This window comes from Ranitomeya variabilis, chromosome 6, assembly GCF_051348905.1.
Source record: "Ranitomeya variabilis isolate aRanVar5 chromosome 6, aRanVar5.hap1, whole genome shotgun sequence".
Lineage (NCBI taxonomy): Eukaryota > Metazoa > Chordata > Amphibia > Anura > Dendrobatidae > Ranitomeya > Ranitomeya variabilis.
Window position 1 is genome coordinate 125,801,659 of NC_135237.1, and position 22,549 is coordinate 125,824,207.

The 22,549-nt window shown below is 42.4% G+C and overlaps 1 protein-coding gene across 2 annotated transcripts in view; it reads right to left on the reverse strand.

The window, feature by feature from the left end:
- Positions 1-22,549, reverse strand: part of OSBPL10 (oxysterol binding protein like 10) — a 560,435-nt gene that overhangs the window by 72,454 nt on the left and 465,432 nt on the right. For both annotated transcript variants that reach the window (XM_077268966.1, XM_077268965.1), the window contains one exon: positions 13,582-14,062. In XM_077268966.1, coding sequence (XP_077125081.1) covers positions 13,582-14,062 — 481 coding nt within the window. The remainder of the gene's footprint in view (positions 1-13,581; positions 14,063-22,549) is intronic.

Consider the following 22,549-nt stretch of genomic DNA (forward strand, 5'->3'; position numbering starts at 1 on the left):
AACAGTAACATGGACTTCCTGGTGAAGTCAGTGCTCAGTGTTTGGTACAGACACCGAACTTTACTGTTCGGGTTTGCCCATCTCTAATTAGGACATGTCCCCAGATTCCAACCTGTTATCAGAAGTGTCATAGCTCACAGTCTTGTTGCTATTACTATGCCTATGTATCTAATCCCATGATAGCTCAGATAGTAATACTTATCGGTCATAACTAGTGATGAGCGTGCATTAAAATGCTCATTGAGCAAATCGTAATGCTCAATTGCTCGACCTGAGGAATGAGCATAATGGAAGTCAATGGGAAACTCGAGTATTATTTCCAGAGGAACCCCCAAGTTCTGGAGGGGTATAAAAATTACTCAAATCGATGGAAACATCACTGAAGTGGCATGGGAACAGCATTGGGAAGACCCCTGAAAGCATCTCTGAATCCCAAGTTACTGTGGGGAACAATGTCAGAATATTACACCAATTTTATGGACTGACAATAAAACATACAAAACTGAAGATAAAATGGATTTTACAGGAAAAAATGTTACTAAACATTCTTTCCAGGATAATAACTTGTATATAAGGCAAAAGAAGTAGGAGAAAAAAAATGCTTCTTCTGACCTTGGGCTATGTTCACAAGTAGAGTTTTGGCACGTTTGCATTGCTTTCAATGGTCAAAAAAATTAAATTTCCTGGTGAATGTTTTAACATTTTACTATCTTATCTGGCCATGTGGTGTGCGAGACATGATCAGACACACATAGCTCCCAACCGTCCCTCATTGTGCGGGATTGTCCCGGTTTTCAGCCTCTGCCCCGCACTCCCGCACAGGGCACTCTAATCCCGCGGCGCAGACAGCAGGACCGACACGCCCCCTTGTATAGTTAAGCCATGCCCCAGGCCCTTACCCTTCTGTATGGCTGCCTGCTTTCTGCGCACAGGACCTGTGATGAGGTCACAGGAGGGGAGGAGTCAGCGGTCACATGATCGGCAGATCGGGACCTCCGTGGATTGCAGGACTTGCTGGTTGCTGCCACCTTGCCACATGGTCCTGCAGGAGGTAAGTAATGCCTTGTATGGGGTCAGGAGGTGTACAGTGTGGATGTAGCAGAGCCGTGTGTGTACGAGGTGTGCGAAGCTGAGCCGTGTACGAGGTGTGCGGAGCGGAGCCGTGTGTGTACGAGGTGTGCGGAGCGGAGCCGTGTGTGTACGAGGTGTGCGGAGCGGAGCCGTGTGTGTACGAGGTGTGCGGAGCGGAGCCGTGTGTGTACGAGGTGTGCGGAGCGGAGCCGTGTGTGTACGAGGTGTACGGAGCGAAGCCGTGTGTGTACGAGGTGTGCGGAGCGGAGCCGTGTGTGTACGAGGTGTGCGGAGCGGAGCCGAGTGTGTACGTGGTGTGCGGAGCGGAGCCGTGTGTGTACGAGGTGAGCAGAGCTGTGTGTGTATGAGGTGTGCGGAGCCGTGTGTGTACGAGGTGTGCGGAGCGGAGCCGTGTGTGTACGAGGTGTGCGGAGCGGAGCCGTGTGTGTGCGAGGTGTGCGGAGCGGAGCCGTGTGTGCTAGGTGTGCGGAGCGGAGCCGTGTGTGTGCGAGGTGTGCGGAGCGCAGCCGTGTGTGCGCGAGGTGTGCGGATCGGAGCCGTGTGTGCGCGAGGTGTGCGGAGCCGTGTGTGTGCGCGAGGCCGTGTGTGTGCGCGCGAGGTGTGCGGAGCGGAGCCGTGTGTGTACGAGGTGTCTGGAGCGGAGCCACGTGTGTACGAGGTGTATGGAGCGGAGCGCGTGTGTACGGAGCGCAGCCGCGTGTGTAGGAGTAGCTATGTGTGGCCATTATGCGGTACGAAGTATCATGTGCAGCCATTATACAGTATGGAGCATCATGTGCGGCCATTATACAGTATGGAGCATCATATGCGGCCATTATACAGTATGGAGCATCATGTGCGGTCATTATACGGTATGGAGCATCATGTGCGGTCATTATACGGTATGGAGCATGATGTGCGGTCATTATAGAGTATGGAGTATCATGTGCAGCCAATATACAGTATGGAGCATCATGTGCAGCCAATATACAGTATGGAGCATCATGTGCAGTCATTATACAGTATGGGGCATCATGTGCAGTCATTATACAGTATGGGGCATCATGTGTGGTCATTATTCAGTATGGGGCATCATGTGTGGCCATTATACAGTATGGAGCATCATATGTGGCCATTATACAGTATGGAGCATCATGTGCGGTCATTATACAGTATGGAGTATCATGTGCAGCCAGTATACAGTATGGAGCATCATGTGCAGCCAGTATACAGTATGGAGCATCATGTGAGGTCATTATACAGTATGGAGCATCATGTGCAGCCAGTATACAGTATGGAGCATCATGTGTGGCCATTATACAGTATGGAGCATCATGTGTGGCCATTATACATTATGGAGCATCATGTGCGGTCATTATACGGTATGGAGCATCATGTGCAGCTAGTATACAGTATGGAGCATCATGTGCGGTCATTATACAGTATGGAGCATCATGTGAGGTCATTATACGGTATTGAGCATCATGTGCGGTCATTATACAGTATGGAGCATCATGTGCGGTCATTATACGGTATGGAGCATCATGTGCAGCTAGTATACAGTATGGAGCATCATGTGCGGTCATTATACAGTATGGAGCATCATGTGAGGTCATTATACGGTATTGAGCATCATGTGCGGTCATTATACAGTATGGAGCATCATGTGCAGTCAGTATACAGTATGGAGCATCATGTGCAGCCAATATACAGTATGGAGCATCATGTGAGGTCATTATACAGTATGGAGCATCATGTGTGGCCATTATACAGTATGGAGCATCATGTGTGGCCATTATACATTATGGAGCATCATGTGCGGTCATTATACGGTATGGAGCATCATGTGCAGCTAGTATACAGTTTGGAGCATCATGTGCAGCCAGTATACAGTATGGAGCATCATGTGCGGTCATTATACAGTATGGAGTATCATGTGCAGCCAGTATACAGTATGGAGCATCATGTGCAGCCAATATACAGTATAGAGCATCATGTGTGGCCATTATACAGTATGGAGCATCATGTGTGGCCATTATACATTATGGAGCATCATGTGCGGTCATTATACGGTATGGAGCATCATGTGCAGCTAGTATACAGTATGGAGCATCATGTGCGGTCATTATACGGTATGGAGCATCATGTGCGGTCATTATACGGTATGGAGCATCATGTGCGGTCATTATACAGTATGGAGCATCATGTGCAGTCATTATACAGTATGGGGCATCATGTGCGGTCATTATACAGTATGGAGCATCATGTGCGGTCATTATACAGTATGGAGCATCATGTGCAGTCAGTATACAGTATGGAGCATCATGTGCGGTCATTATACAGTATGTAGTATCGTGTGCGGCCAGTATACAGTATGGAGCATCATGTGCAGCCAATATACAGTATGGAGCATCATGTGAGGTCATTATACAGTATGGAGCATCATGTGTGGCCATTATACAGTATGGAGCATCATGTGTGGCCATTATACATTATGGAGCATCATGTGTGGCCATTATACATTATGGAGCATCATGTGTGGTCATTATACAGTATGGAGCATCATGTGCGGTCATTATACGGTATGGAGCATCATGTGCAGCTAGTATACAGTTTGGAGCATCATGTGCAGCCAGTATACAGTATGGAGCATCATGTGCGGTCATTATACAGTATGGAGTATCATGTGCAGCCAGTATACAGTATGGAGCATCATGTGCAGCCAATATACAGTATAGAGCATCATGTGTGGCCATTATACAGTATGGAGCATCATGTGTGGCCATTATACATTATGGAGCATCATGTGCGGTCATTATACGGTATGGAGCATCATGTGCAGCTAGTATACAGTATGGAGCATCATGTGCGGTCATTATACGGTATGGAGCATCATGTGCGGTCATTATACGGTATGGAGCATCATGTGCGGTCATTATACAGTATGGAGCATCATGTGCAGTCATTATACAGTATGGGGCATCATGTGCGGTCATTATACAGTATGGGGCATCATGTGTGGTCATTATACAGTATGGGGCATCATGTGTGGCCATTATACAGTATGGAGCATCATGTGTGGCCATTATACAGTATGGAGCATCATGTGCGGTCATTATACAGTATGTAGTATCGTGTGCGGCCAGTATACAGTATGGAGCATCATGTGCAGCCAATATACAGTATGGAGCATCATGTGAGGTCATTATACAGTATGGAGCATCATGTGTGGCCATTATACAGTATGGAGCATCATGTGTGGCCATTATACATTATGGAGCATCATGTGTGGCCATTATACATTATGGAGCATCATGTGCGGTCATTATACGGTATGGAGCATCATGTGCAGCTAGTATACAGTATGGAGCATCATGTGCGGTCATTATACGGTATGGAGCATCATGTGCGGTCATTATACGGTATGGAGCATCATGTGCGGTCATTATACGGTATGGAGCATCATGTGCGGTCATTATACAGTATGGAGTATCATGTGCAGCCAGTATACAGTATGGAGCATCATGTGCAGCCAATATACAGTATGGAGCATCATGTGAGGTCATTATACAGTATGGAGCATCATGTGTGGCCATTATACAGTATGGAGCATCATGTGTGGCCATTATACATTATGGAGCATCATGTGCGGTCATTATACGGTATGGAGCATCATGTGCAGCTAGTATACAGTATGGAGCATCATGTGCGGTCATTATACGGTATGGCCACACAGTGGTCGGCGCTCATAGCAAGTGACTAAATCTGCTATATAGAGGTGATCTGATCATTGCCTCTATGTAGCAGAGCCGATTGGGTTGAGGCAGCTTCTAGTCTCCCATGGAGACTATTGAAGCATGCCAAAAAGAAAAAAAAAATTAAAATATAAAAAAATTAAAAAAATTAAAAAGTTAAAATCACCCCCCTTTCGCCCCATTCAAGATAAAACAATAAAAATAAAATCAAACATACACATATTTGGTATCGCCACGTTCAGAATCACCCGATCTATCAACACAAAAAAGGAATAACCTGATCGCTAAAAGGCGTAGAGAGAAAAAAAGTCAAAACGCCAGAATTATGTTTTTTTGGTTGCCACCACGTTGCATTAAAATGCAATAACGGGCGATCAAAAGATCGTATCTGCACCAAAATGGTATCATTAAAAACGTCAGCTCGGCTAGCAAAAAATAAGCCCTTACCCAGCCCCAGATCAAGAAAAATGGAGACGCTAAGGGTATCGGAAAATGGCGCAATTTTTTTTTCTTTTTAACAAAGTTTGTAATTTTTTTCACCACTTAGGTAAATAAGAACCTAGCCTGTTTGGTGTCTATGAACTCGGAATGATTTGGAGAATCATAATGACAGGTCAGTTTGAGCATTTAGTGAACTTAGTAAAAAAAAGCCAAACAAAAAACAAGTGTGGGATTGCATTTTGTTTGCAATTTCACCGCACTTGGAATTTTTTTCCCATTTTCTAGTACATGACATGGTAAAACCAATGGAATCGTTCAATAGTACAACTCGTCCCGCAAAAAACATGCACTCACGCGGCCATATTGACGGAAAAATAAAAAAGTTATGGCTCTGATTAGAAGGGGAGCGAAAAACGAAAACGCAAATCTGACAAAAGCTCCGGGGGTTAAGGGGTTAAGGAGAGGGTCTGCTAGACTGGTAAAGTACATGCACTAAGTGCAAGCGATGCCAAACATTAGAAGGAGGCATTCCAATACCCCTTTGAAGAGACGTAGTGGAGGGCTTTAGAAAACATTTTTTTCCCATTATTAAATAGTGGATATCTTAGAATGGCAATGCGCATGCACTAAGTGCATGGGCTTGAAAACAGTTACCCTTGGGGGAGTATACATATATATCAAAGAATGTACGAGATAGGCCTCTCAAATGTACTAATGCGGGCATCAAACACTCATCAAAATTGATAGTGAGGATAGCATGATCACCCTGTTGATGTGGTGGTGGTGGAGGAGGACGACACAAAAATCCTGAAGCGTATACCCATGTTTAGGTTGGAATGGGTGCATAGGAATAGACCAGAAAAAAACCCAAGGCATTAGAACAGCTGATCAGCATCCCCTTTCGAAAAAGCTTGGCGGCGAAACGCGCGTCAAGGGGTTCCTGGTGCGCTGTGGGTGAGCTGTCCGGCACATTTATGGGTAAGCACTTCAGTGGCCATTGTATATGTATGTAGCGACCGAGCATTCATCCCATATGCGTTGTCAGTGGTGAAAGCACGCAATTGGTAAGCGTGTAAGTGATTATATTGATGGCCACATACCATTATTGTTATTCTTACCTACCGGATACATGCTTTGCTCCCCGTGTTCACCTGTACTGCTTCAGTATTTCTCCTTAGTCTTCATCTGTTTGGTGCATATATGTATATTTATTGGTGCATTTGTGTCTTTAATTAATTATTTATAATTGAATTTCTATGTTGTTTGTTATAAAAGAATTTTTTTATATTGTATTAATAAAGTAATTTTTTATTATGAATTTTGGGATTTTTGTACTCCATGTTCTTGCTTTTTTCCACTGGATTTGAGTTTATGTTCCGCTGCAGTCTTTGGTGGTGTTGAGAAGTCTGGGCCAATCTAGCCCTTGATCATTTTAATAAGAGTCAGCCAGTCAGCATTTTCAGGTGACAGCCATATGCACCTATCAATTATAGTACCCCCAGTGGCACTAAAAACCCGCTGTGACAAAATGCTAGCAGCAAGGCAGGCCAGAACTTCCAAAGCGTAGAGTGACAGTACATGTCATGTGTCTAGCTTGGATATCTAATAGTTGTAAGACTCAGAGGAATCACGGAGCATGCTGCTACAGTCGGCAAGGTTCTCCTTCAGCATCTTCCAAAACTTCTCTCCTTGTTAGAGTACCCCACGCAACAGTGCCTGGGCAATGGAAGGGTCTGAGAAAACTGTCCCATACCTTTGATATTGTTCCCTTGCCTTTGCTGCATCTGGTGTGTGTCTCCCTTGTCTCTACAGCTTGGTTGGTCAAGGAACTGTGACCTCTGCCGTCAGCTTTGTCAGATGGGAATTTTTTGAATAATTATTCAACTATGGTCTTTTGGTAGTGTAACATTTTAATAGACCTCTCCACCACAGGAAGGAGATATGGAAAGTTCTACTTGTAGCATGGGTATCGAGGGGTGACTAACCAGTAATTGGTGCTGGCCAAAATGCATACAACACGAAGATCACGAAAGGCAGCAGGACATAAACTCAGCCATGTGTGCCAGACTGCCATCAGCCAAGACTTCCTTGTCCCCACCAAGTGGATGACTGTCCATCTTCTCCTCATCCTCCGGCCATCCACACTGAACAGACGGGATAAAGTTGGTGTGGGTAGTTCTGTCTGTAGCACATGCAACCAGATCCTGTTCCTCCTCATTATCATCCAATCCGCATTGAGAGCATGAGAGGAGGCTGGGCTGTGTAGCATGCCCTGTATAGTTTATATAGTTTATTGCTTTATCTCAACTAGCTCTGCCTGCAAAGTCTTCTTTTTTAATTGTGAGTAGCGAGCATTTCAGTAGAAAGAAAAGTGGGATGGTTACGCGAATTATGGTGTCATCGATGCTTACCATCTTAGTCGAGTTCTCAAAGTTTTAGAGAACCACACAGATGTCTGACATCCATGCTCACTTATCAGCTCCTATGTGCAAAGGCTAACCGGAATTCTGAAGGGCATGGCGTAGCTAGTACTCAACTAATGCCCTCTGCTGCTCACAAAGCCTTGCCAACATATCTAACGTTGAGTTCCAACGCGTAGTGACATCACACACCAGTCGGAGTGCTGGCAGTTGCAAACACTACTGAAGCAATGCCAGGGAGGTGGCAGCTGTAGCTGAGTTTAGAAAATGGGCACACACGTGGCAATCTTTCACATTTAGCTCATGCAGATCTGAGTAGAATTAGAGAAACCGCTGAACCACTAAGTTGAGTATGCGGTCCAGGTATGGTTCGTGTGAGGTTACTGCTATTTTCACACACAACCATGCCTGATTGTAGGTTCAGAGGCAACAGCCACAGATCAGTCTGCACTACTCTGTTGCGGTGTGTGGTTTGTCACCTAAGCAAGTTAGCTTCAGCAGAGCCTGTTGCTGCTTGGCCAAGGCAGTGCTTCCAGCTTGCAACTGATGTTGACATTTCAGAGATGGAGGGTGAGGACGAGGAGGTGCAGAGACTGCTGTAGATGGTGGGGTGAAACAGTGATTGAATTAGGGCCCGCAATCCTCGGTGTTGGTAGCACGTGTTCCATCCCAGGGTCCAACTGGGTCCCAGCTTCCACAATGTGCCATCTGGGAAATGTAACGTCCCTGGCCACAAGCACTTGTCCATGGTTAAGTGGACTTTCCCAGTAACAGAGTTGGTCAGCGCACGGCTGTTATGGGACACATGCTTGTCTGAGGCGGGAATGGCACACTGTGAGAAATAGTGTTGGCTAGGGACTGAGTACCGTGGGACGGCAGCTGCCATGAGGTTGCGGAAAGTTTCCGTTTCCATAAGCCTAAACGGTAACATTTCAAGTGCAAGCAGTGTGGAAAACAACCATTTTGCACTAGAGATTACGTTGCTCCTGGTAGTAGTAGCACAAGTTGTAGTGGAAAATGGCCATCGTTCAGCTCTCTTCACCCTCGCACAGCCCCTGCCAACCGCTCTTCTGGACTCATATGCTGAAATAATGGACTGTTATAACTGTAGCTCGTGGTGAGTGCTACTTCTCATTGTTGTTCTTCCACATTTTAAGCATGCAATTGTGGAGCACCACCAATGTTTGCTGCAAGTGGCCAAGAGGACTAGTTATGCAGATGTAATAGGACTAGTGCCTACACAGCTTCAGTTCTATATTACCGCATATTTGGAGTCACTATCCCAGGGGGTCGGCGGGGGAGGGGGAGCAGCAGGAGTGGCGGCTGTCACATCATACTCACCCTGTCCTGGCGCGGTCTCTGCTTCTCAGATGGTCTCCACTATTTTCATTTCGAATAATTTTCACTGAAAACTTAGAAGATATCGTGCTTGTTTTTTTCCAGATAATAATATTTAGGTGGTAAAGTTACCTCCTATTACCACCTATTGGAAGGTAGCAATCCTACAAGTCAATGTTGACCCTTTAACAAGCCTTGTCACATGACTCAGGATAAAAGCCAAACCAGAATCTCAATTTGCAGACACCGTGTTATGGGGTACTGACCCTCGTCAGTGCTAAGTGGAGATCTGGTTTGGCTGTGTGAGAGGCATCCGACTAATATCCAAGAAGTATCGTTTCTCCTTGTGGAGATTGACCTGCTAAGCATGCCGAGATGAGGAGACTTAAAGCTGCAATGCTCCTCTAGGAAATATGCTAATTATGCAAATTGTCTCTTCAGAGAGGAAGAGAACTAGAACTCTAGTGCCACCTAATGCTTGTTTCATAATAATGCTGCCTAAATGGCAACCGATCACCATGCAAAAGAGCAAAATGCTCGTTCATAAAGTGAAATGATTTTTGGTTTAACCAAAACATCATTGTTCTTGGCAGTGTTTATATTATGGATCAAAATAACCTGTACTGCAGAGAACAATAGCCGTCTATGCACACTCAGTGATATATTACATATCTGGCATATATGTTGGGGTTGGCAGTCGTTTAAAGTTGGACATCATGTAATGTAAATGCATCCTTAGACTAGATCATTGACGTCAGATCATTGTGATTCCGACTCATCAGCTGTTTGAAGGGGCAGTAGCACTCTGCGGAGCACAACTCTGTACATTTGGCACATGTGCCTTGTTTTGCAGGTCAAGGAAGAGGGAATGTGCTATTAATGCTGGGGACTAATTACAATTTTTTAGATCCACATAAAAAAATGTGTCCAACGACAAACATTTTGTCATTGGTCGTTTTACTGCTGTGTTTTAAGAACATTTGATGTGTTGATCACAATCCTGTATAATAAAAACCCTAATCAATAAAGGGATAGGATAGATATTATAAAACATACATGACAGATAGAAGCTGCACTGTTGACAGTTGTTATAGTGTCCTGGACATCGAAGAGTGAGATGTGTGCTAGAGAGTCTCCTGTCAGACTGAAATCAGACAAGCTGTATAGACCAGTTCTTCCTGGGAAATGATTGCTGCAATCATGGGAGCAGTCGGGACAGCCAGGAGCATCTTTATTACCTCAATATAGAAGTGAGAAAGCTACAGCACCACACTCATCCCCCTCCTCCCACCTCACTGCATGAGCAAGGTACAGTTCTGCTTAGGTTAAGACACTGTGTGAAGAGAAGCTATCTGTAAAGAGAAGTTATCTGTGGAGAGACTTTCATATATGCTGATGAACCTAGGGTATGTTTCCATGGTCAGTAAATGCTATGGATTGGATGCTGCGTAGAGCCGCAGTGTTCAATCTGCAGCAGCCAGATGTTACAGCATAGTGGATGGGATTTTATGAAATCTCATCTCCACTATGCGTGCAGGGATGCCTCCGACTTCCCTGCGTAAACAGACATGTGGTGCGTCTTTCCAGACTGCAGCATATCAATTTATCTTGCGGAGACGCTCATTCTCCGCATTATAAATATCACAGTCCAATGTATAGGATGTGGTGATTCTGCATGGTTCAATGAACACATGTGAAATCACCGTGCGTACAAAAGCCAGCAGCGCTTAGGACGGAGCTACATCCAAAGCTCTGCCAATACTGACCGTGGAAACATACCCTTACATAAAGAGAAGTAATTCTGTAAGATGAAAATAAGCTTGAATAAAACCCCTGTGATCATCTTCAGCTCAGAACTGTGTCATATCTGTGTGCCTGTAAACCGTTACCTCCCTTCTACTGTGAAGAAATATAATTTATGGTCGCCCTGAGTAAGATTTCCCCAGGATACCAAAAAGAGCTCATGTTTCCTTTGTATTGCCTTCATATACTGAGTGGCAGACATGCAACACATAGGCCACCAATATCAAGGTCCCAGAAAACCAATTTAAATTATTTTACACAAAAATACTAATTTTGTATTTGCCACAAAGAACTCTACTTCACTTTTATTTCTGATACCTTACATTTATTCAAAAGTTTCTTTCTAATACTGATCAAAGGAAAATTTAGTTACAGTACTAGTTTGATTTGTATTAGCTAGAGGTTTGCACTTGGTAATTTTACATACAACAAAGCAGGAGTTTGCGGTTTACGATGTTTGCAATTACTATTCTCATGGTATATGGCATTCAAAAGTTGTACTACTCTAAAGACCCCCACATTAGACTAACGTTGGCAGAAACCTGCTAATATTAGATTAGTCTTGTCCAATGTATACGGGAGCCTCCCAACTCTCTTCAGACAGATGATGTGGGAGTTGAGAAGGATCTCTCCTGGTGCATTTCAGCAGCCCATACAATTTTCCTCCATGAAGATAAGCCACATATTTGAGTGTTATTGTAATGGGAGTCAGGGGAAATTGAGCACAGCACATTGATAATTCGGCTAACAGCCATCTAATGTTTATGGGGGCCTTAACTGTTGAGAACACTTCATTGCAGTGTTTGGCTAAATCACTCTTCCTTCACTAATACTGAATTCATTACTTTATTACTATTAGCTATCAAGCAGTGAAATCCGTATCAGCTATTGTCATGAGTTGAGACTCACAAATCCCTTAATAATTCAGAAATAATTGAACCAAAGCAGAGTGGTAAAAGGAACATCAAATACCAACCTATGAAGATGCATTTTTTTTCAGCAGCAGATCAGCCTTGTGACCTAACATCAAGACATTCTGGTCTTCAATCTGAGGTTTAAAAATGGCAAATAATCTACTTTATGACCATTACTGTGGTTAATCAATAAGTGATGGTTTTACGAGTAGGTAGAGCCCCATCAATTAGCCATCGGCCATATATTTTCTACATCATCGGCTGAATGACCTGTTTCTTTAGCGGTTTTACAATAATTTTGTTTGCTTGGGTCAAAAATAGGCAAACACAATAGATAATTGCTATGTATCTCCTTAATTGTCCTTGAAAAAAAAAATGGTATTCTGGATCCTCTATAGTGTTTAGGATCTAACAGTCAGTCTAAAATACCTGTATATTCAGCAACTGGATAGTCATTACAGTCAACATTAATAAAGGATGGTCCCTGTAGGAGTTAACTGTTTCTGTACTACCTATTGAGTTAAGCAAAGAATGGAATTGACTCTTTCGCTAGGCCACACATCATCCATACTGCATGTAGTCTATGACTATATTTTCTTTTAAAAGCGAAATTCCATTAAAACTTGCTCAACGTAGAAAATTAAATTTCATGACATTCAGAGTATAAGAGCTGAGAAACTCTTATACTAATAATGTGGGAGAATAAATTGTTTCAAAGTAGACTATAAAAAACACAGTAGGGCGACTGAAATAACAGTTGTACTTTGCATAACGGAGAATTAGTCTAATACATAGAAGCAGATCCTTTAATAGTGAAGCTTCATGTGCATTTCATTTATTTTCAGATATCCAACATAGCAAATCAAAAATATACCGAATTTACAGATGTCAAGAACAAAATATAATGACTATAAAAATACAGTGTGGCATCCCTACATCTGATTTTATCTAGTGACTGAATCATGTACAGTCCTTTAGGATTTATACAATAAGTAAGAGGCCATTCTAAATCTGCATATTGGAGAGAGAGCACAACCATGGACCAGACCTCAATCAGTGAACAATAAAACTTTCACACTCCTTATCTATGAGCTGCTGGAATATTTACTGCCACAAATGTTTTCTCCCCTTCCATACTATCTAAATATGTGACTACAGGTATTGTGTTATACTATGCCTGATGAAAATACCTTCGTAGCCTCGAAAGCTTGCTATTTGCCATCATCTTTTCAGTTAGCCGTTAAAAGGTATCAACCACTGATCACTGTCAATTTTTCCTATATTTTCGCTTTGGACCGAAGGATTTGTCCGTTTCCAGATTTGCAAGGACTGTCCTTTAGAGTTGAGCAAAAAGATTTGCAGAACCCTACATCAGCGTAAATGTTAGAAAGCCATGGACATTGTCAGGGCCCTATGAACCTCCTTCATCTTAGTGGCATACCTAACACCTTTTCTGCTTAAAAGGCCCAAAAAGGCGCTACTGATGTGGCCACATGACAAGGGTCCCATCATGAATACTTTTACTGCGCATTGAAACCTCAGCAGACAGCACTAGAGATGTGAGGAGTGCCACCACATATGTGACCACCACTCTGTTCAATGTCTATGGCACTGATGAAAATGGCCCGAGCACTATACTCAACCATCTCTGTCACTCCCATAGATAGTAAATGAACTGGAGATCATGTGTGTGCACCACTGTGCAATTCACACAGGAAATTCAGGGGGTCCCATTCTCAAATTCAGTAATGGTTTTAGTAGTCAGACCCAGAATATTTAGACTTATTACATATTCACAGAATACACTGCAAACCCCTTTAGGATGATAATGCTACATACCTTCTCCAACCATTGAAACTCCAACAGACATTCCAAGAAATTTACTTTTGGTCCATACATGAGTATTTACACACATCATCTTCTCTTTGCATTCACAATAAAAACAAGATACAGGTGGGTGATGAGATACTTGCTCGGCCACAAAACGCACTTTGTAGGATTCATTTTCAGATCCCTGGGCTGTGTTAGTTTCTTTGGTTTGTACACTAGAATCATGAGTTCTAAAAGGCTTCACTTTATTCTTGGGAACATTCCAACTGCAGTGAAATGTTTCACCTATAATTGGATTATAGGGTTTCTTGGCAACTGCTCCCTTACGACCTTCATGGAAGGCTGTCAAATAATATTCCACAAAGCTGATCATGCGTTCCTCAGGGGTTGTCCCAGCTGCAATGGACAAAAACAGATCTGGATGTGCCATGAAGTTTGCATACATTTCCAGTAGGGATCTTTTCTCCAAAATAAAGGTTGGCAGAACTACCTGTTGTGGAAGCAGTGAAGTAAGAAGCTTTAATAAAATATTACAGAATTATTATAATATAAATAATAAAACATTCCATCTCAAATCTGTGAAAATGACGTTTTCTTATAGGTTAGAAGTTTTGTGTAGTGATATACACACTATCAATTTATATTAATGAAAACAACATTATACCAAGAAGAGGCATACCACGTCATATTAATTGTCATAACAAAGAACAAATATTACATTGAGTCTTAATAATGTAGAACTGGGAAAGCTTGCTTGTTATTGGCAGGTCATATGTTATACATAGAGCTGCTCTACCGACTTCTTACTTTGTCTCCAGGTGCCACCAGAGTCACTCTGCGGCATTGGTGGTGAAGTAGGCAATGTTGCATTCTGCTGGGAGTTGCCAATTTTATTTGGCTTCCTCCAAATGGAGGCCACAGACAGAAAAGCCCAAACAGTATATGGGCCCTTTACAGTCCAATAGTTCTGTCTATGACAGCCGATCATTGCTGTTTTGGAGGTGGTAGTGGGCCCTCTTACCTGTTGGGCCTCTGTGCGCTGCACAGGCTACACTAACTAGATATCCGCCCCTGGGTTTCCCTTTAGTTCTTGTGTGTGCTCTTGTATTATTCTGTTCCTAATCCTAACTTACCTTGTGACCCCAATTTCCCTTTTCTGTGCTTTTCACCCATATCCTGACTTCAGCTAGTTTTGCAGAGATTACAGTATCACTGGCATACTACCTGTATACAGTTATGGTCTTTAACTTTATTATTTGAAAGTCCACAGTTCATTATATTTGACTTTATTTTTACAAATTTAACATGAAAAAGTGTATTTATTACTTCATTTACAGAACAATTTTGAGGTTTTATATCTCTGTTTTAATCTTATTTGCATAATGTCCACAATTAAGAAACATTGTGTTGATTTTTCTAAATCTTGCCATATTAACAAAATGATTTATATCTCTCCACATAGTGGGCTTCATAGTTACTGGAGCAGTGTATTGGTTTCTTGTTAAATGACCTGCCTAGCAAGTAGCAAACTCTCACTTGATTTCTACTTACAGAGAAAAGGACAGATCTGCTCCTGGAAAATTTCATGAAGTAAACGAAAACCACTCTATAGAATCTTTCTAAAATACATATACAGTATAATTAGGAAAACTAAAAAAAAATCCTGTGTATTTTACTGAAAAAAGAACCGGCCCCTTAAGAAAGGGAGACTGATATCAGCTGAAGTGGGGGGGTTCTCCCATGTCTTACTAATTTTGTGGGTTAGTGACACTTCCTGCATCTGAAGAAAAAATATTGCAACGCAGTCTGCAGAGCGCTCAGATGAAAGTCGGAGGGGGCAAGTGGTGAAGAGAATAAAAACCTTTAATCCACAACACGTTCCAACGGCATATCGCCAACTTCATCAGGTGGTATGACAATTAGGAAGGGGAGGGGGGTATTTAAAAACATAGACCAATGGGAACAAAGAAGTTATTAACAAACAATTAGATGCAAATTAACAATAAAATTACACATGGTACAACTAATTGCGGCTGTGAAGCAAAATTTAAAAGGGAGAGCATGGGACAATAAGATTAAAAATTGGATAAAAATAAGCAGCATAATACTAATGTATGTAAATAAGAAAATGTGAATAAAAAAATATAAATATAAGAAAATGTATGTAAAAAATATAAAAATGCATAAAAATACACATAAATAAGAGAAAGGACAACCAAATACAATATGCAGATTATTTATCTACATTTTCTATGGTGAGGTTCAATCCCTCTGGAGCCAATGTGCCCAAATTAAATATCCAATAACTTTCTCTGTTGATTAGACTCCTATAGTGGTCAGGAACATTGTCTGGTATATAGTGATAAGCGAGTGTACTCGTTGCTCGGGTGGTCTCTGAGTATTTATGACTAGGGTTGAGCGAAACGGGTCGGCAATTTTCAGAAGTCGCCGACTTTTGGCAAAGTCGGGTTTCATGAAACCCGACCCCTGTGTGGGGTCGGCCATGAAGTCGGCGATCTTCTGAATCTGGAATCGGAATTCTGATACCGATTCCCGATATGTTTAAGATATCGGGAATTGGTATCGGAATTCAGATTTAAGTGTAAAATAAAGAATTAAAATAAAAAATATCGCTATACTTACCCTCTGACGGGCCCTGGTACTAACCGGGAACCTTCCTTCCTTAGAATCAGCCTTCCAGGACCTTGCGGTGACGTCGCGGTGACGTCGCGGCTTGTGATTGGTCGCGCGGCCGCCCATGTGACCGCTCGCACGACCAATCACAAGCCGCGACGTCACCGTGACGTCACCGAAGGTCCTGGAAGGGCTGATTCTTAGGAAGGAAGGCTGCCGGAACGAAGCCGAGGGTGAGTATATTCCTATTAGGTATATACTCACCCTCGGACACGCCCTGCTTCTTTCCGGCAGCCTTCCTTCCTAAGAATCAGCCCTTCCAGGACCTTCGGTGACGTCACGGTGACGTCGCGGCTTCTGATTGGTCGCGCGAGCGGTCACATGGGCGGCCGCGCAACCAATCACAAGCCGCGACGTCACCGCGACGTCACCGCAAGGTCCTGGAAGGCTGATTCTAAGGAAGGAAGGTTCCCGGTTAGTACCAGGGCCCGTCAGAGGGTAAGTATAGCGATATTTTTTATTTTAATTCTTTATTTTACACTTAAATATGGATCCCAGGGCCTGAAGGAGAGTTTCCGCTCCTTCAGACCCTGGGAACCATTGGAAACCCAATGCACTGCATTGGGTTTCGAGTTTCGGCCGACCCCGACCCCGACTTTTTTATAGGATCGGCCGATTTCACTCGACCCGACTTTTGAAAAAGTCGGGTTTCGTGAAACCCGACCCGATCCTATAAAAGTAAAGGTCGCTCAACCCTATTTATGACTGCTCAGAGATTTAGTTTTCCTTGCCACAGCTAGATGATTTGCGGCTACTTGACAGCTTGATTACATGTGGGGATTCCCTAGCAACCAGGCAACCCCCACATGTACTCAGGCTGGCTAACAGCCATAAATCATCCAGCTGAGACAAGGAAAACTAAATCCCCGAGCAGCCATAAATACTTGGAGATCACCTGAGCATGCTCGGGAAAACCCGAGCAATGAGTATATTCACTCATCACTACTGGTATATGATCGATAATAATGGGAAATCTAGGATCTTTCTGGTGTGCTATAGAAAAATGCTTAGATAAACTGTGTAATAAGAAACAATTATGGATATTTTGGCGGTTTATTTAAGCGGGCATGCATGGTTTGAATGGTGCGTCTAATGTACTGGAGACCACAAGTGGATTGTATTAAATAGATCACAAAAGTGGATTGACAACTCACATGCAGTTAATGTTATAACTGGAGCCTGTCGTATTTGATGTAAATTATTTTGCTCTATGCACAATTGTTGCGCAACAGAGGCATTTTAGGAATTCTGCAGGCAAAACAACCAGGGCTAGAAACGGTATTGGTTGTCAAGGGACAAGAATTCAGGGTGGTGTTGCTAGGGGCAACCAGATTACGAAGGGTATGATTCCTTCTAAAGACCATTCTCGGATTAGCAGGGAGGTGTTTAGAAAGGATCGGGTCACCCTTCAGAATGAACCAGTGTTTTTTAAGTAGATCCTGAATTAATCTGTGGGAGTAATTATAGGTGGTAACAAAATGCCACTTGCCAAGTTCTAAGGTGGTAGTCCCCTTGCCTGCCCTGGTTTTGACTTTATTAATGCAATCTTCCTGAGAGAACAATTTGGCTTTAGAGAAGGCATCAGGAACTAGTTTCTTTCGGATAGCCCTTATGCTGGAAACGTTCCGTAAGCATCTTAGATTCTTCCATAAAATCAGTTTCGTTTGTGCAGTTTTTTCTAATCCTCCAATATTGTCCCTAAGGAATATTTGTGATCCACTTCAGAAGATGGCCACTATTGAAACATAGATAACTGTTTACATCAACGTTTTTGAATTGTGTGGAGGTGGAGAATTTTCCTGCTGAGTCTACGTGCACTACTATGTCAAGAAGCAATATGGCGGTATCAGACATTTGGGTTGAAAAGGACCTGCATGTAACTCCCCTTACCTGCCGACAGATCTATTCCCCAGCGCTCCCCCAGACCGCGCTTCATTTCCTCTCACTTCCTGCATCTTAGCTGGGAGATAACATGGTGAATATTGTGTAGAGGTAGACTGAGTGTAGTGAATATGAAGACAGGGGAGATGTGATGTGTTGTCTTCATGCTGGATGTAGCTATGTAAAAATAGATTTAAGATGGAGCAGCAGGAGGAAGAGGAGGAGAAGCCTAGAAGAAGCAACAAGGGTAAACCTGTCAAAACCATCACCACAGTGTGCTGTGGTTGTCTGTGTGCATCATATAGTGGTAAACTCAGATGAGTCAGCATTCTATATCCCTCTCTCAAAGATTAGCTCACTACAAGCAGCTATATAATCTTCTAGTAGATTGACCCTTTATATGCAGCTGCGTCCTCCTTCTTTATCTGGGCTTTCTTCTTTCATGGCTGATAAATAACAATATCCAGTATATAGTGGTAGATATAGTGGTAGACTAGGATGAATCAGCATTATATATAATCCTTTAAAAGATTAGCCCATGACAAGCAGCTATATACTCTTTTAGTAGATTAACCCTTCATAGGCAGCTGCATCCTCCTCCTTTATCTGGGCCTGCTTTCGTGGCAGATAAATAACAATATCCAGTATATAGTGAATGAATCAGCATTCTAGATCATCCTTTAAAAGATTAGCCCATTACAAGTAGCATTGTACTCTTTTAGTAGATTAACCCTTTATATGCAGCTGCATCCTCCTGCTTTGTCTGGGTCTTCTTATTACATGGCTGATAAATAATAATATTCTGCATGAAGTTCAGACTTTTGTTTGTAGTTGAGGAAAAGTGATGCTTAATACACAGTTTGTTGATGCACTGCCATTGGGATACATTGAGTTAATTCATCAGGTTTGTGATTCTCTTTTATTCTCTTTTACGTAATTTGAAAAATGGGTGAACCAATTCCCCCATTGTATTCTTTGGATTAGTGACTTACCAAGTGATGAAGCAGGCCGAATACTGCCAGATCAAAGCACTTGGTTCTACTTTACCATTCAGATGCTGAAAAGAATCAACTCTCCCCTCTTACAGCTAGTATCTGCTTTTGAGCTCAAGGTGATGAAGTGAAAATAGAAAGGCATTTATGCTAGCCGAATAATGTGAATGAGCGTTCCTAGGAATGCTCAATTTCCAATAATTAGTGAGTGTAAAAAGACTGCCAATCATACGGTGAAAGAGCAAAACACTGGTATAGAAATCATCATTCTTGTATCATCCCGTCCTGTGTAAAGAGGACATGTACTGTGTGCTGCCAGAAACAACAAGCAGGAGAAAGATGATATATCTAATCTCTAATACAATATGCCGCAAAACCAGCTGTCTTGGCAGAAAAAAGCTGCAGGAACAAAGTAGGTTTTGCTTGTTTTTTCTTGCTTTTTTTGCTGTGCTTTTTTTGTGCATTTTTTACTGTGTTTTTGGCATGCTAGATTTGTCCTTTGTGCATGTTGATAAAGTTTAGTGCCATAGTCCTATTCTATAGAATCAAGTTTGAGCACAAAAAATGCAGTAAAACCTGGATCAGCATTTTTTTCCAGCACCCATTCATGTCAATGGGTGAAAAACGCTGAAAAATCCATGAAAGAAGTAACATGCTCAATTGTGTAAAAAAAAATGCAAAGCACATGAGATATCTGAAATCTCAGACATAGCTGGTACTGTAAAACAAAGCAGAAAATTTGCTTTAAAAAAGTTGAAAAAAACGCCAGATGTGAATTTACCCTAAGTCTAACATTATGTGCCAATGTATTAGCTTTACTGTTGTATGGCTCCATTTTTATTAGACAGAGCTCCAAATGTCTTGTGGTGCCATCTAGAGATGAGCGAACTTGTTAGGAAAACGTTGGCCAATCTCAAATTTGGCACAAACGTAGCACATTCGGATTCATGTTTAGATTCTCGAGCATTTTCCTCAAAATCGTCAAAATTTGGACAAAGTTTGGTAAATGATCGAGTTTCTATTAATGCTTTTGTAAGGACTTTGGCTAGGATAGTGGTGCTGTATGATGAACGGGGGGGGGGGTATTTGATGAGGTGAGAGGTGGGGAGAGGTCAGAGGAGTGGCAGACTGTTATTTATTTATTTTTGTAATTGACTTAATGTGCGGAGATTCCAGCAGCCAATCAGGGTGCAGAAACCATCCACAACGTCCAGACACAAGGGCTTGTGTCAGTGGCTGCTGAAGTCACATGTCCCTCTCGATATAAAAAGTGGACATATGGCTTTGGCGCCTTTTTGTGAGTGTAACAGCGCAGAGAGGCTGCTCTGGCAAGTATTCAGATAGTGAGCTAGGCGGTTTATTGTCAGCTAGTTCAGATAGGATCCTGTGTAAAATCGACTTTCCAGCATATAAATCTGGAGTGCTAATTCTATGGTGCAGCCACAAGTCGCCACTTCAGTATATATAAATTCATAGTGCTGCTGACCAGTCAACATTTCGGCATATAAATCCTTTGTGCTAATTGTGTGGTCCCTCCACCAGCCTATCTGTATCTATTTACCTGTTATACATATATATATATTATAGAGAGACAGAAGAATATTTTGTTTGAAAACTGTGTGTAAATGACAGAATTACTCTATGTAGAAGCTCAAGTTAAAATCGCATTGCAACCGAATGTAATTCGCATGTAAATCGGATGTCAATCGGATGGTAGGTGCTTGCTAAAAATTGAATTGCACTTGCAAGTAAATCGCATGACACTTGCCAACTTTCCTGGACCGATATCAGACCATTTTTTTTTTAAGGTGATTGCTATGAGACCTTAAAAGGAAACCCGTCATCAGTTTTGGCCTATATGAAGTAAGGCCACCACCTTGCGGGGCTGATATACAGCACTCTATAATGCTGTATATCGACCCCCAATGCCACCTGTATGAGAAGAAAAAGAACTTTTATCTTACTCACCTGTGAGGCGGTCCAGTCCAATCCGCAGGTCCGGTATCGCAGGTCTTGGTCCGGTGCCTCCCATTTTCTTGTAGCTGTCCTCTTTCTTGGTTCTTGCGGATGATGCGTCCCTGCGTCATCCACAGTGTCTCCTAAGCATCTCGTTCCTGTGCAGGCGTACTTCTCTGCCCTGTTTATGGCAGAGTAAGGTAAGGCAGTACGCATGCGCCCGGGCTCTTTTACCTTTCCCAGCATCAGCACACTACAGTACTTTGCTCTGCCCTCAACAGGTCAGAGAAGTGTGCCTGTGCAGGAGCGTGATGCCGGGGAGATTGTGTGGATGACATAGGGACAAATCATCCACATAAAGCAAGCAGGAGGACGGCCACTGTAAGAAGATGGGAGGCACTGGAAAAGACCTGCGACACCCCTCGGACCGGACAGCCCCACAGGTGAGTATAATAAGTAATTTTTCTTCTCTTACAGGTTAGGTTGGGGGCCGATATACAGCACTACAGAATGCTGTATATCAGCCCCAAAAGGAGGTGGCCTTACTTCATATTGGCCAAAACTGGTGACAGGTTCCCTTTAAAGATAATTTCCAGCCAGTAGCCAGATTCCCAGTTTGGCAGCCGTACAGCTTTAGAACACTATTAACCTGCAGACTAACCCTATAATCCTGCAGATTAACCCCATATCTGCAGGTTAATAGTGTTTTTTTTACATGACCGGTTCTCTGTAAAATATTTTTTTCTTGATAGAAAAAAAATCTCTTATTTCTGCTAATAAGGTTTTGCATTTTTTTTTTATTTATCAAAAAATATATTAAAATAATATAATAGAAACAAATCTAGCAAAGAATAATCCTTATTTTTCATGTCAAAGGTGTAATACTTCTAGGTAGCCTGAGTAGCAAGGTTTGTTGTAAGGTATGATTACTATTAATGCCAGCCACTACTTTAAACCCTCTCTAATCCTCCCACGTACTGTACATCGAAACATAATGATGTTGGTATTAGAACCGTCATTGACAACCAATTGCTAGGCATGTAATCTATATATAATCTTGTAGAAACAACTGTAGAAGCAATAAATTCTACACAAATGCATGGCATGAAAGACTCTGCTATCCATAATGCAAGACATACTCCAGGAGAAAACTGCCTCCATCAATAAACTACAAAGAGCAACAAAGTCGTAGTTTGCTGAAAAATAAGGAACAATCTTCTTATGTTACATGAAAGGACATTATTCTGACATTCTACTTCTAGTCAAACATCTGCTTTTTGAAGTTTTAAGCTGAAGGCATCAAGCTATACAAGAGAATAACCTTTGTTTTTTTTATATTGTAACTCTTGTGTAGTATCAAAGTTATCACCTTGCCACAAGCTTTGCAAAAAATTGCTAATTGCTGGGGGGTCCAACTACTACAAACCTGCGGATAACATGATTGATGACCCAAA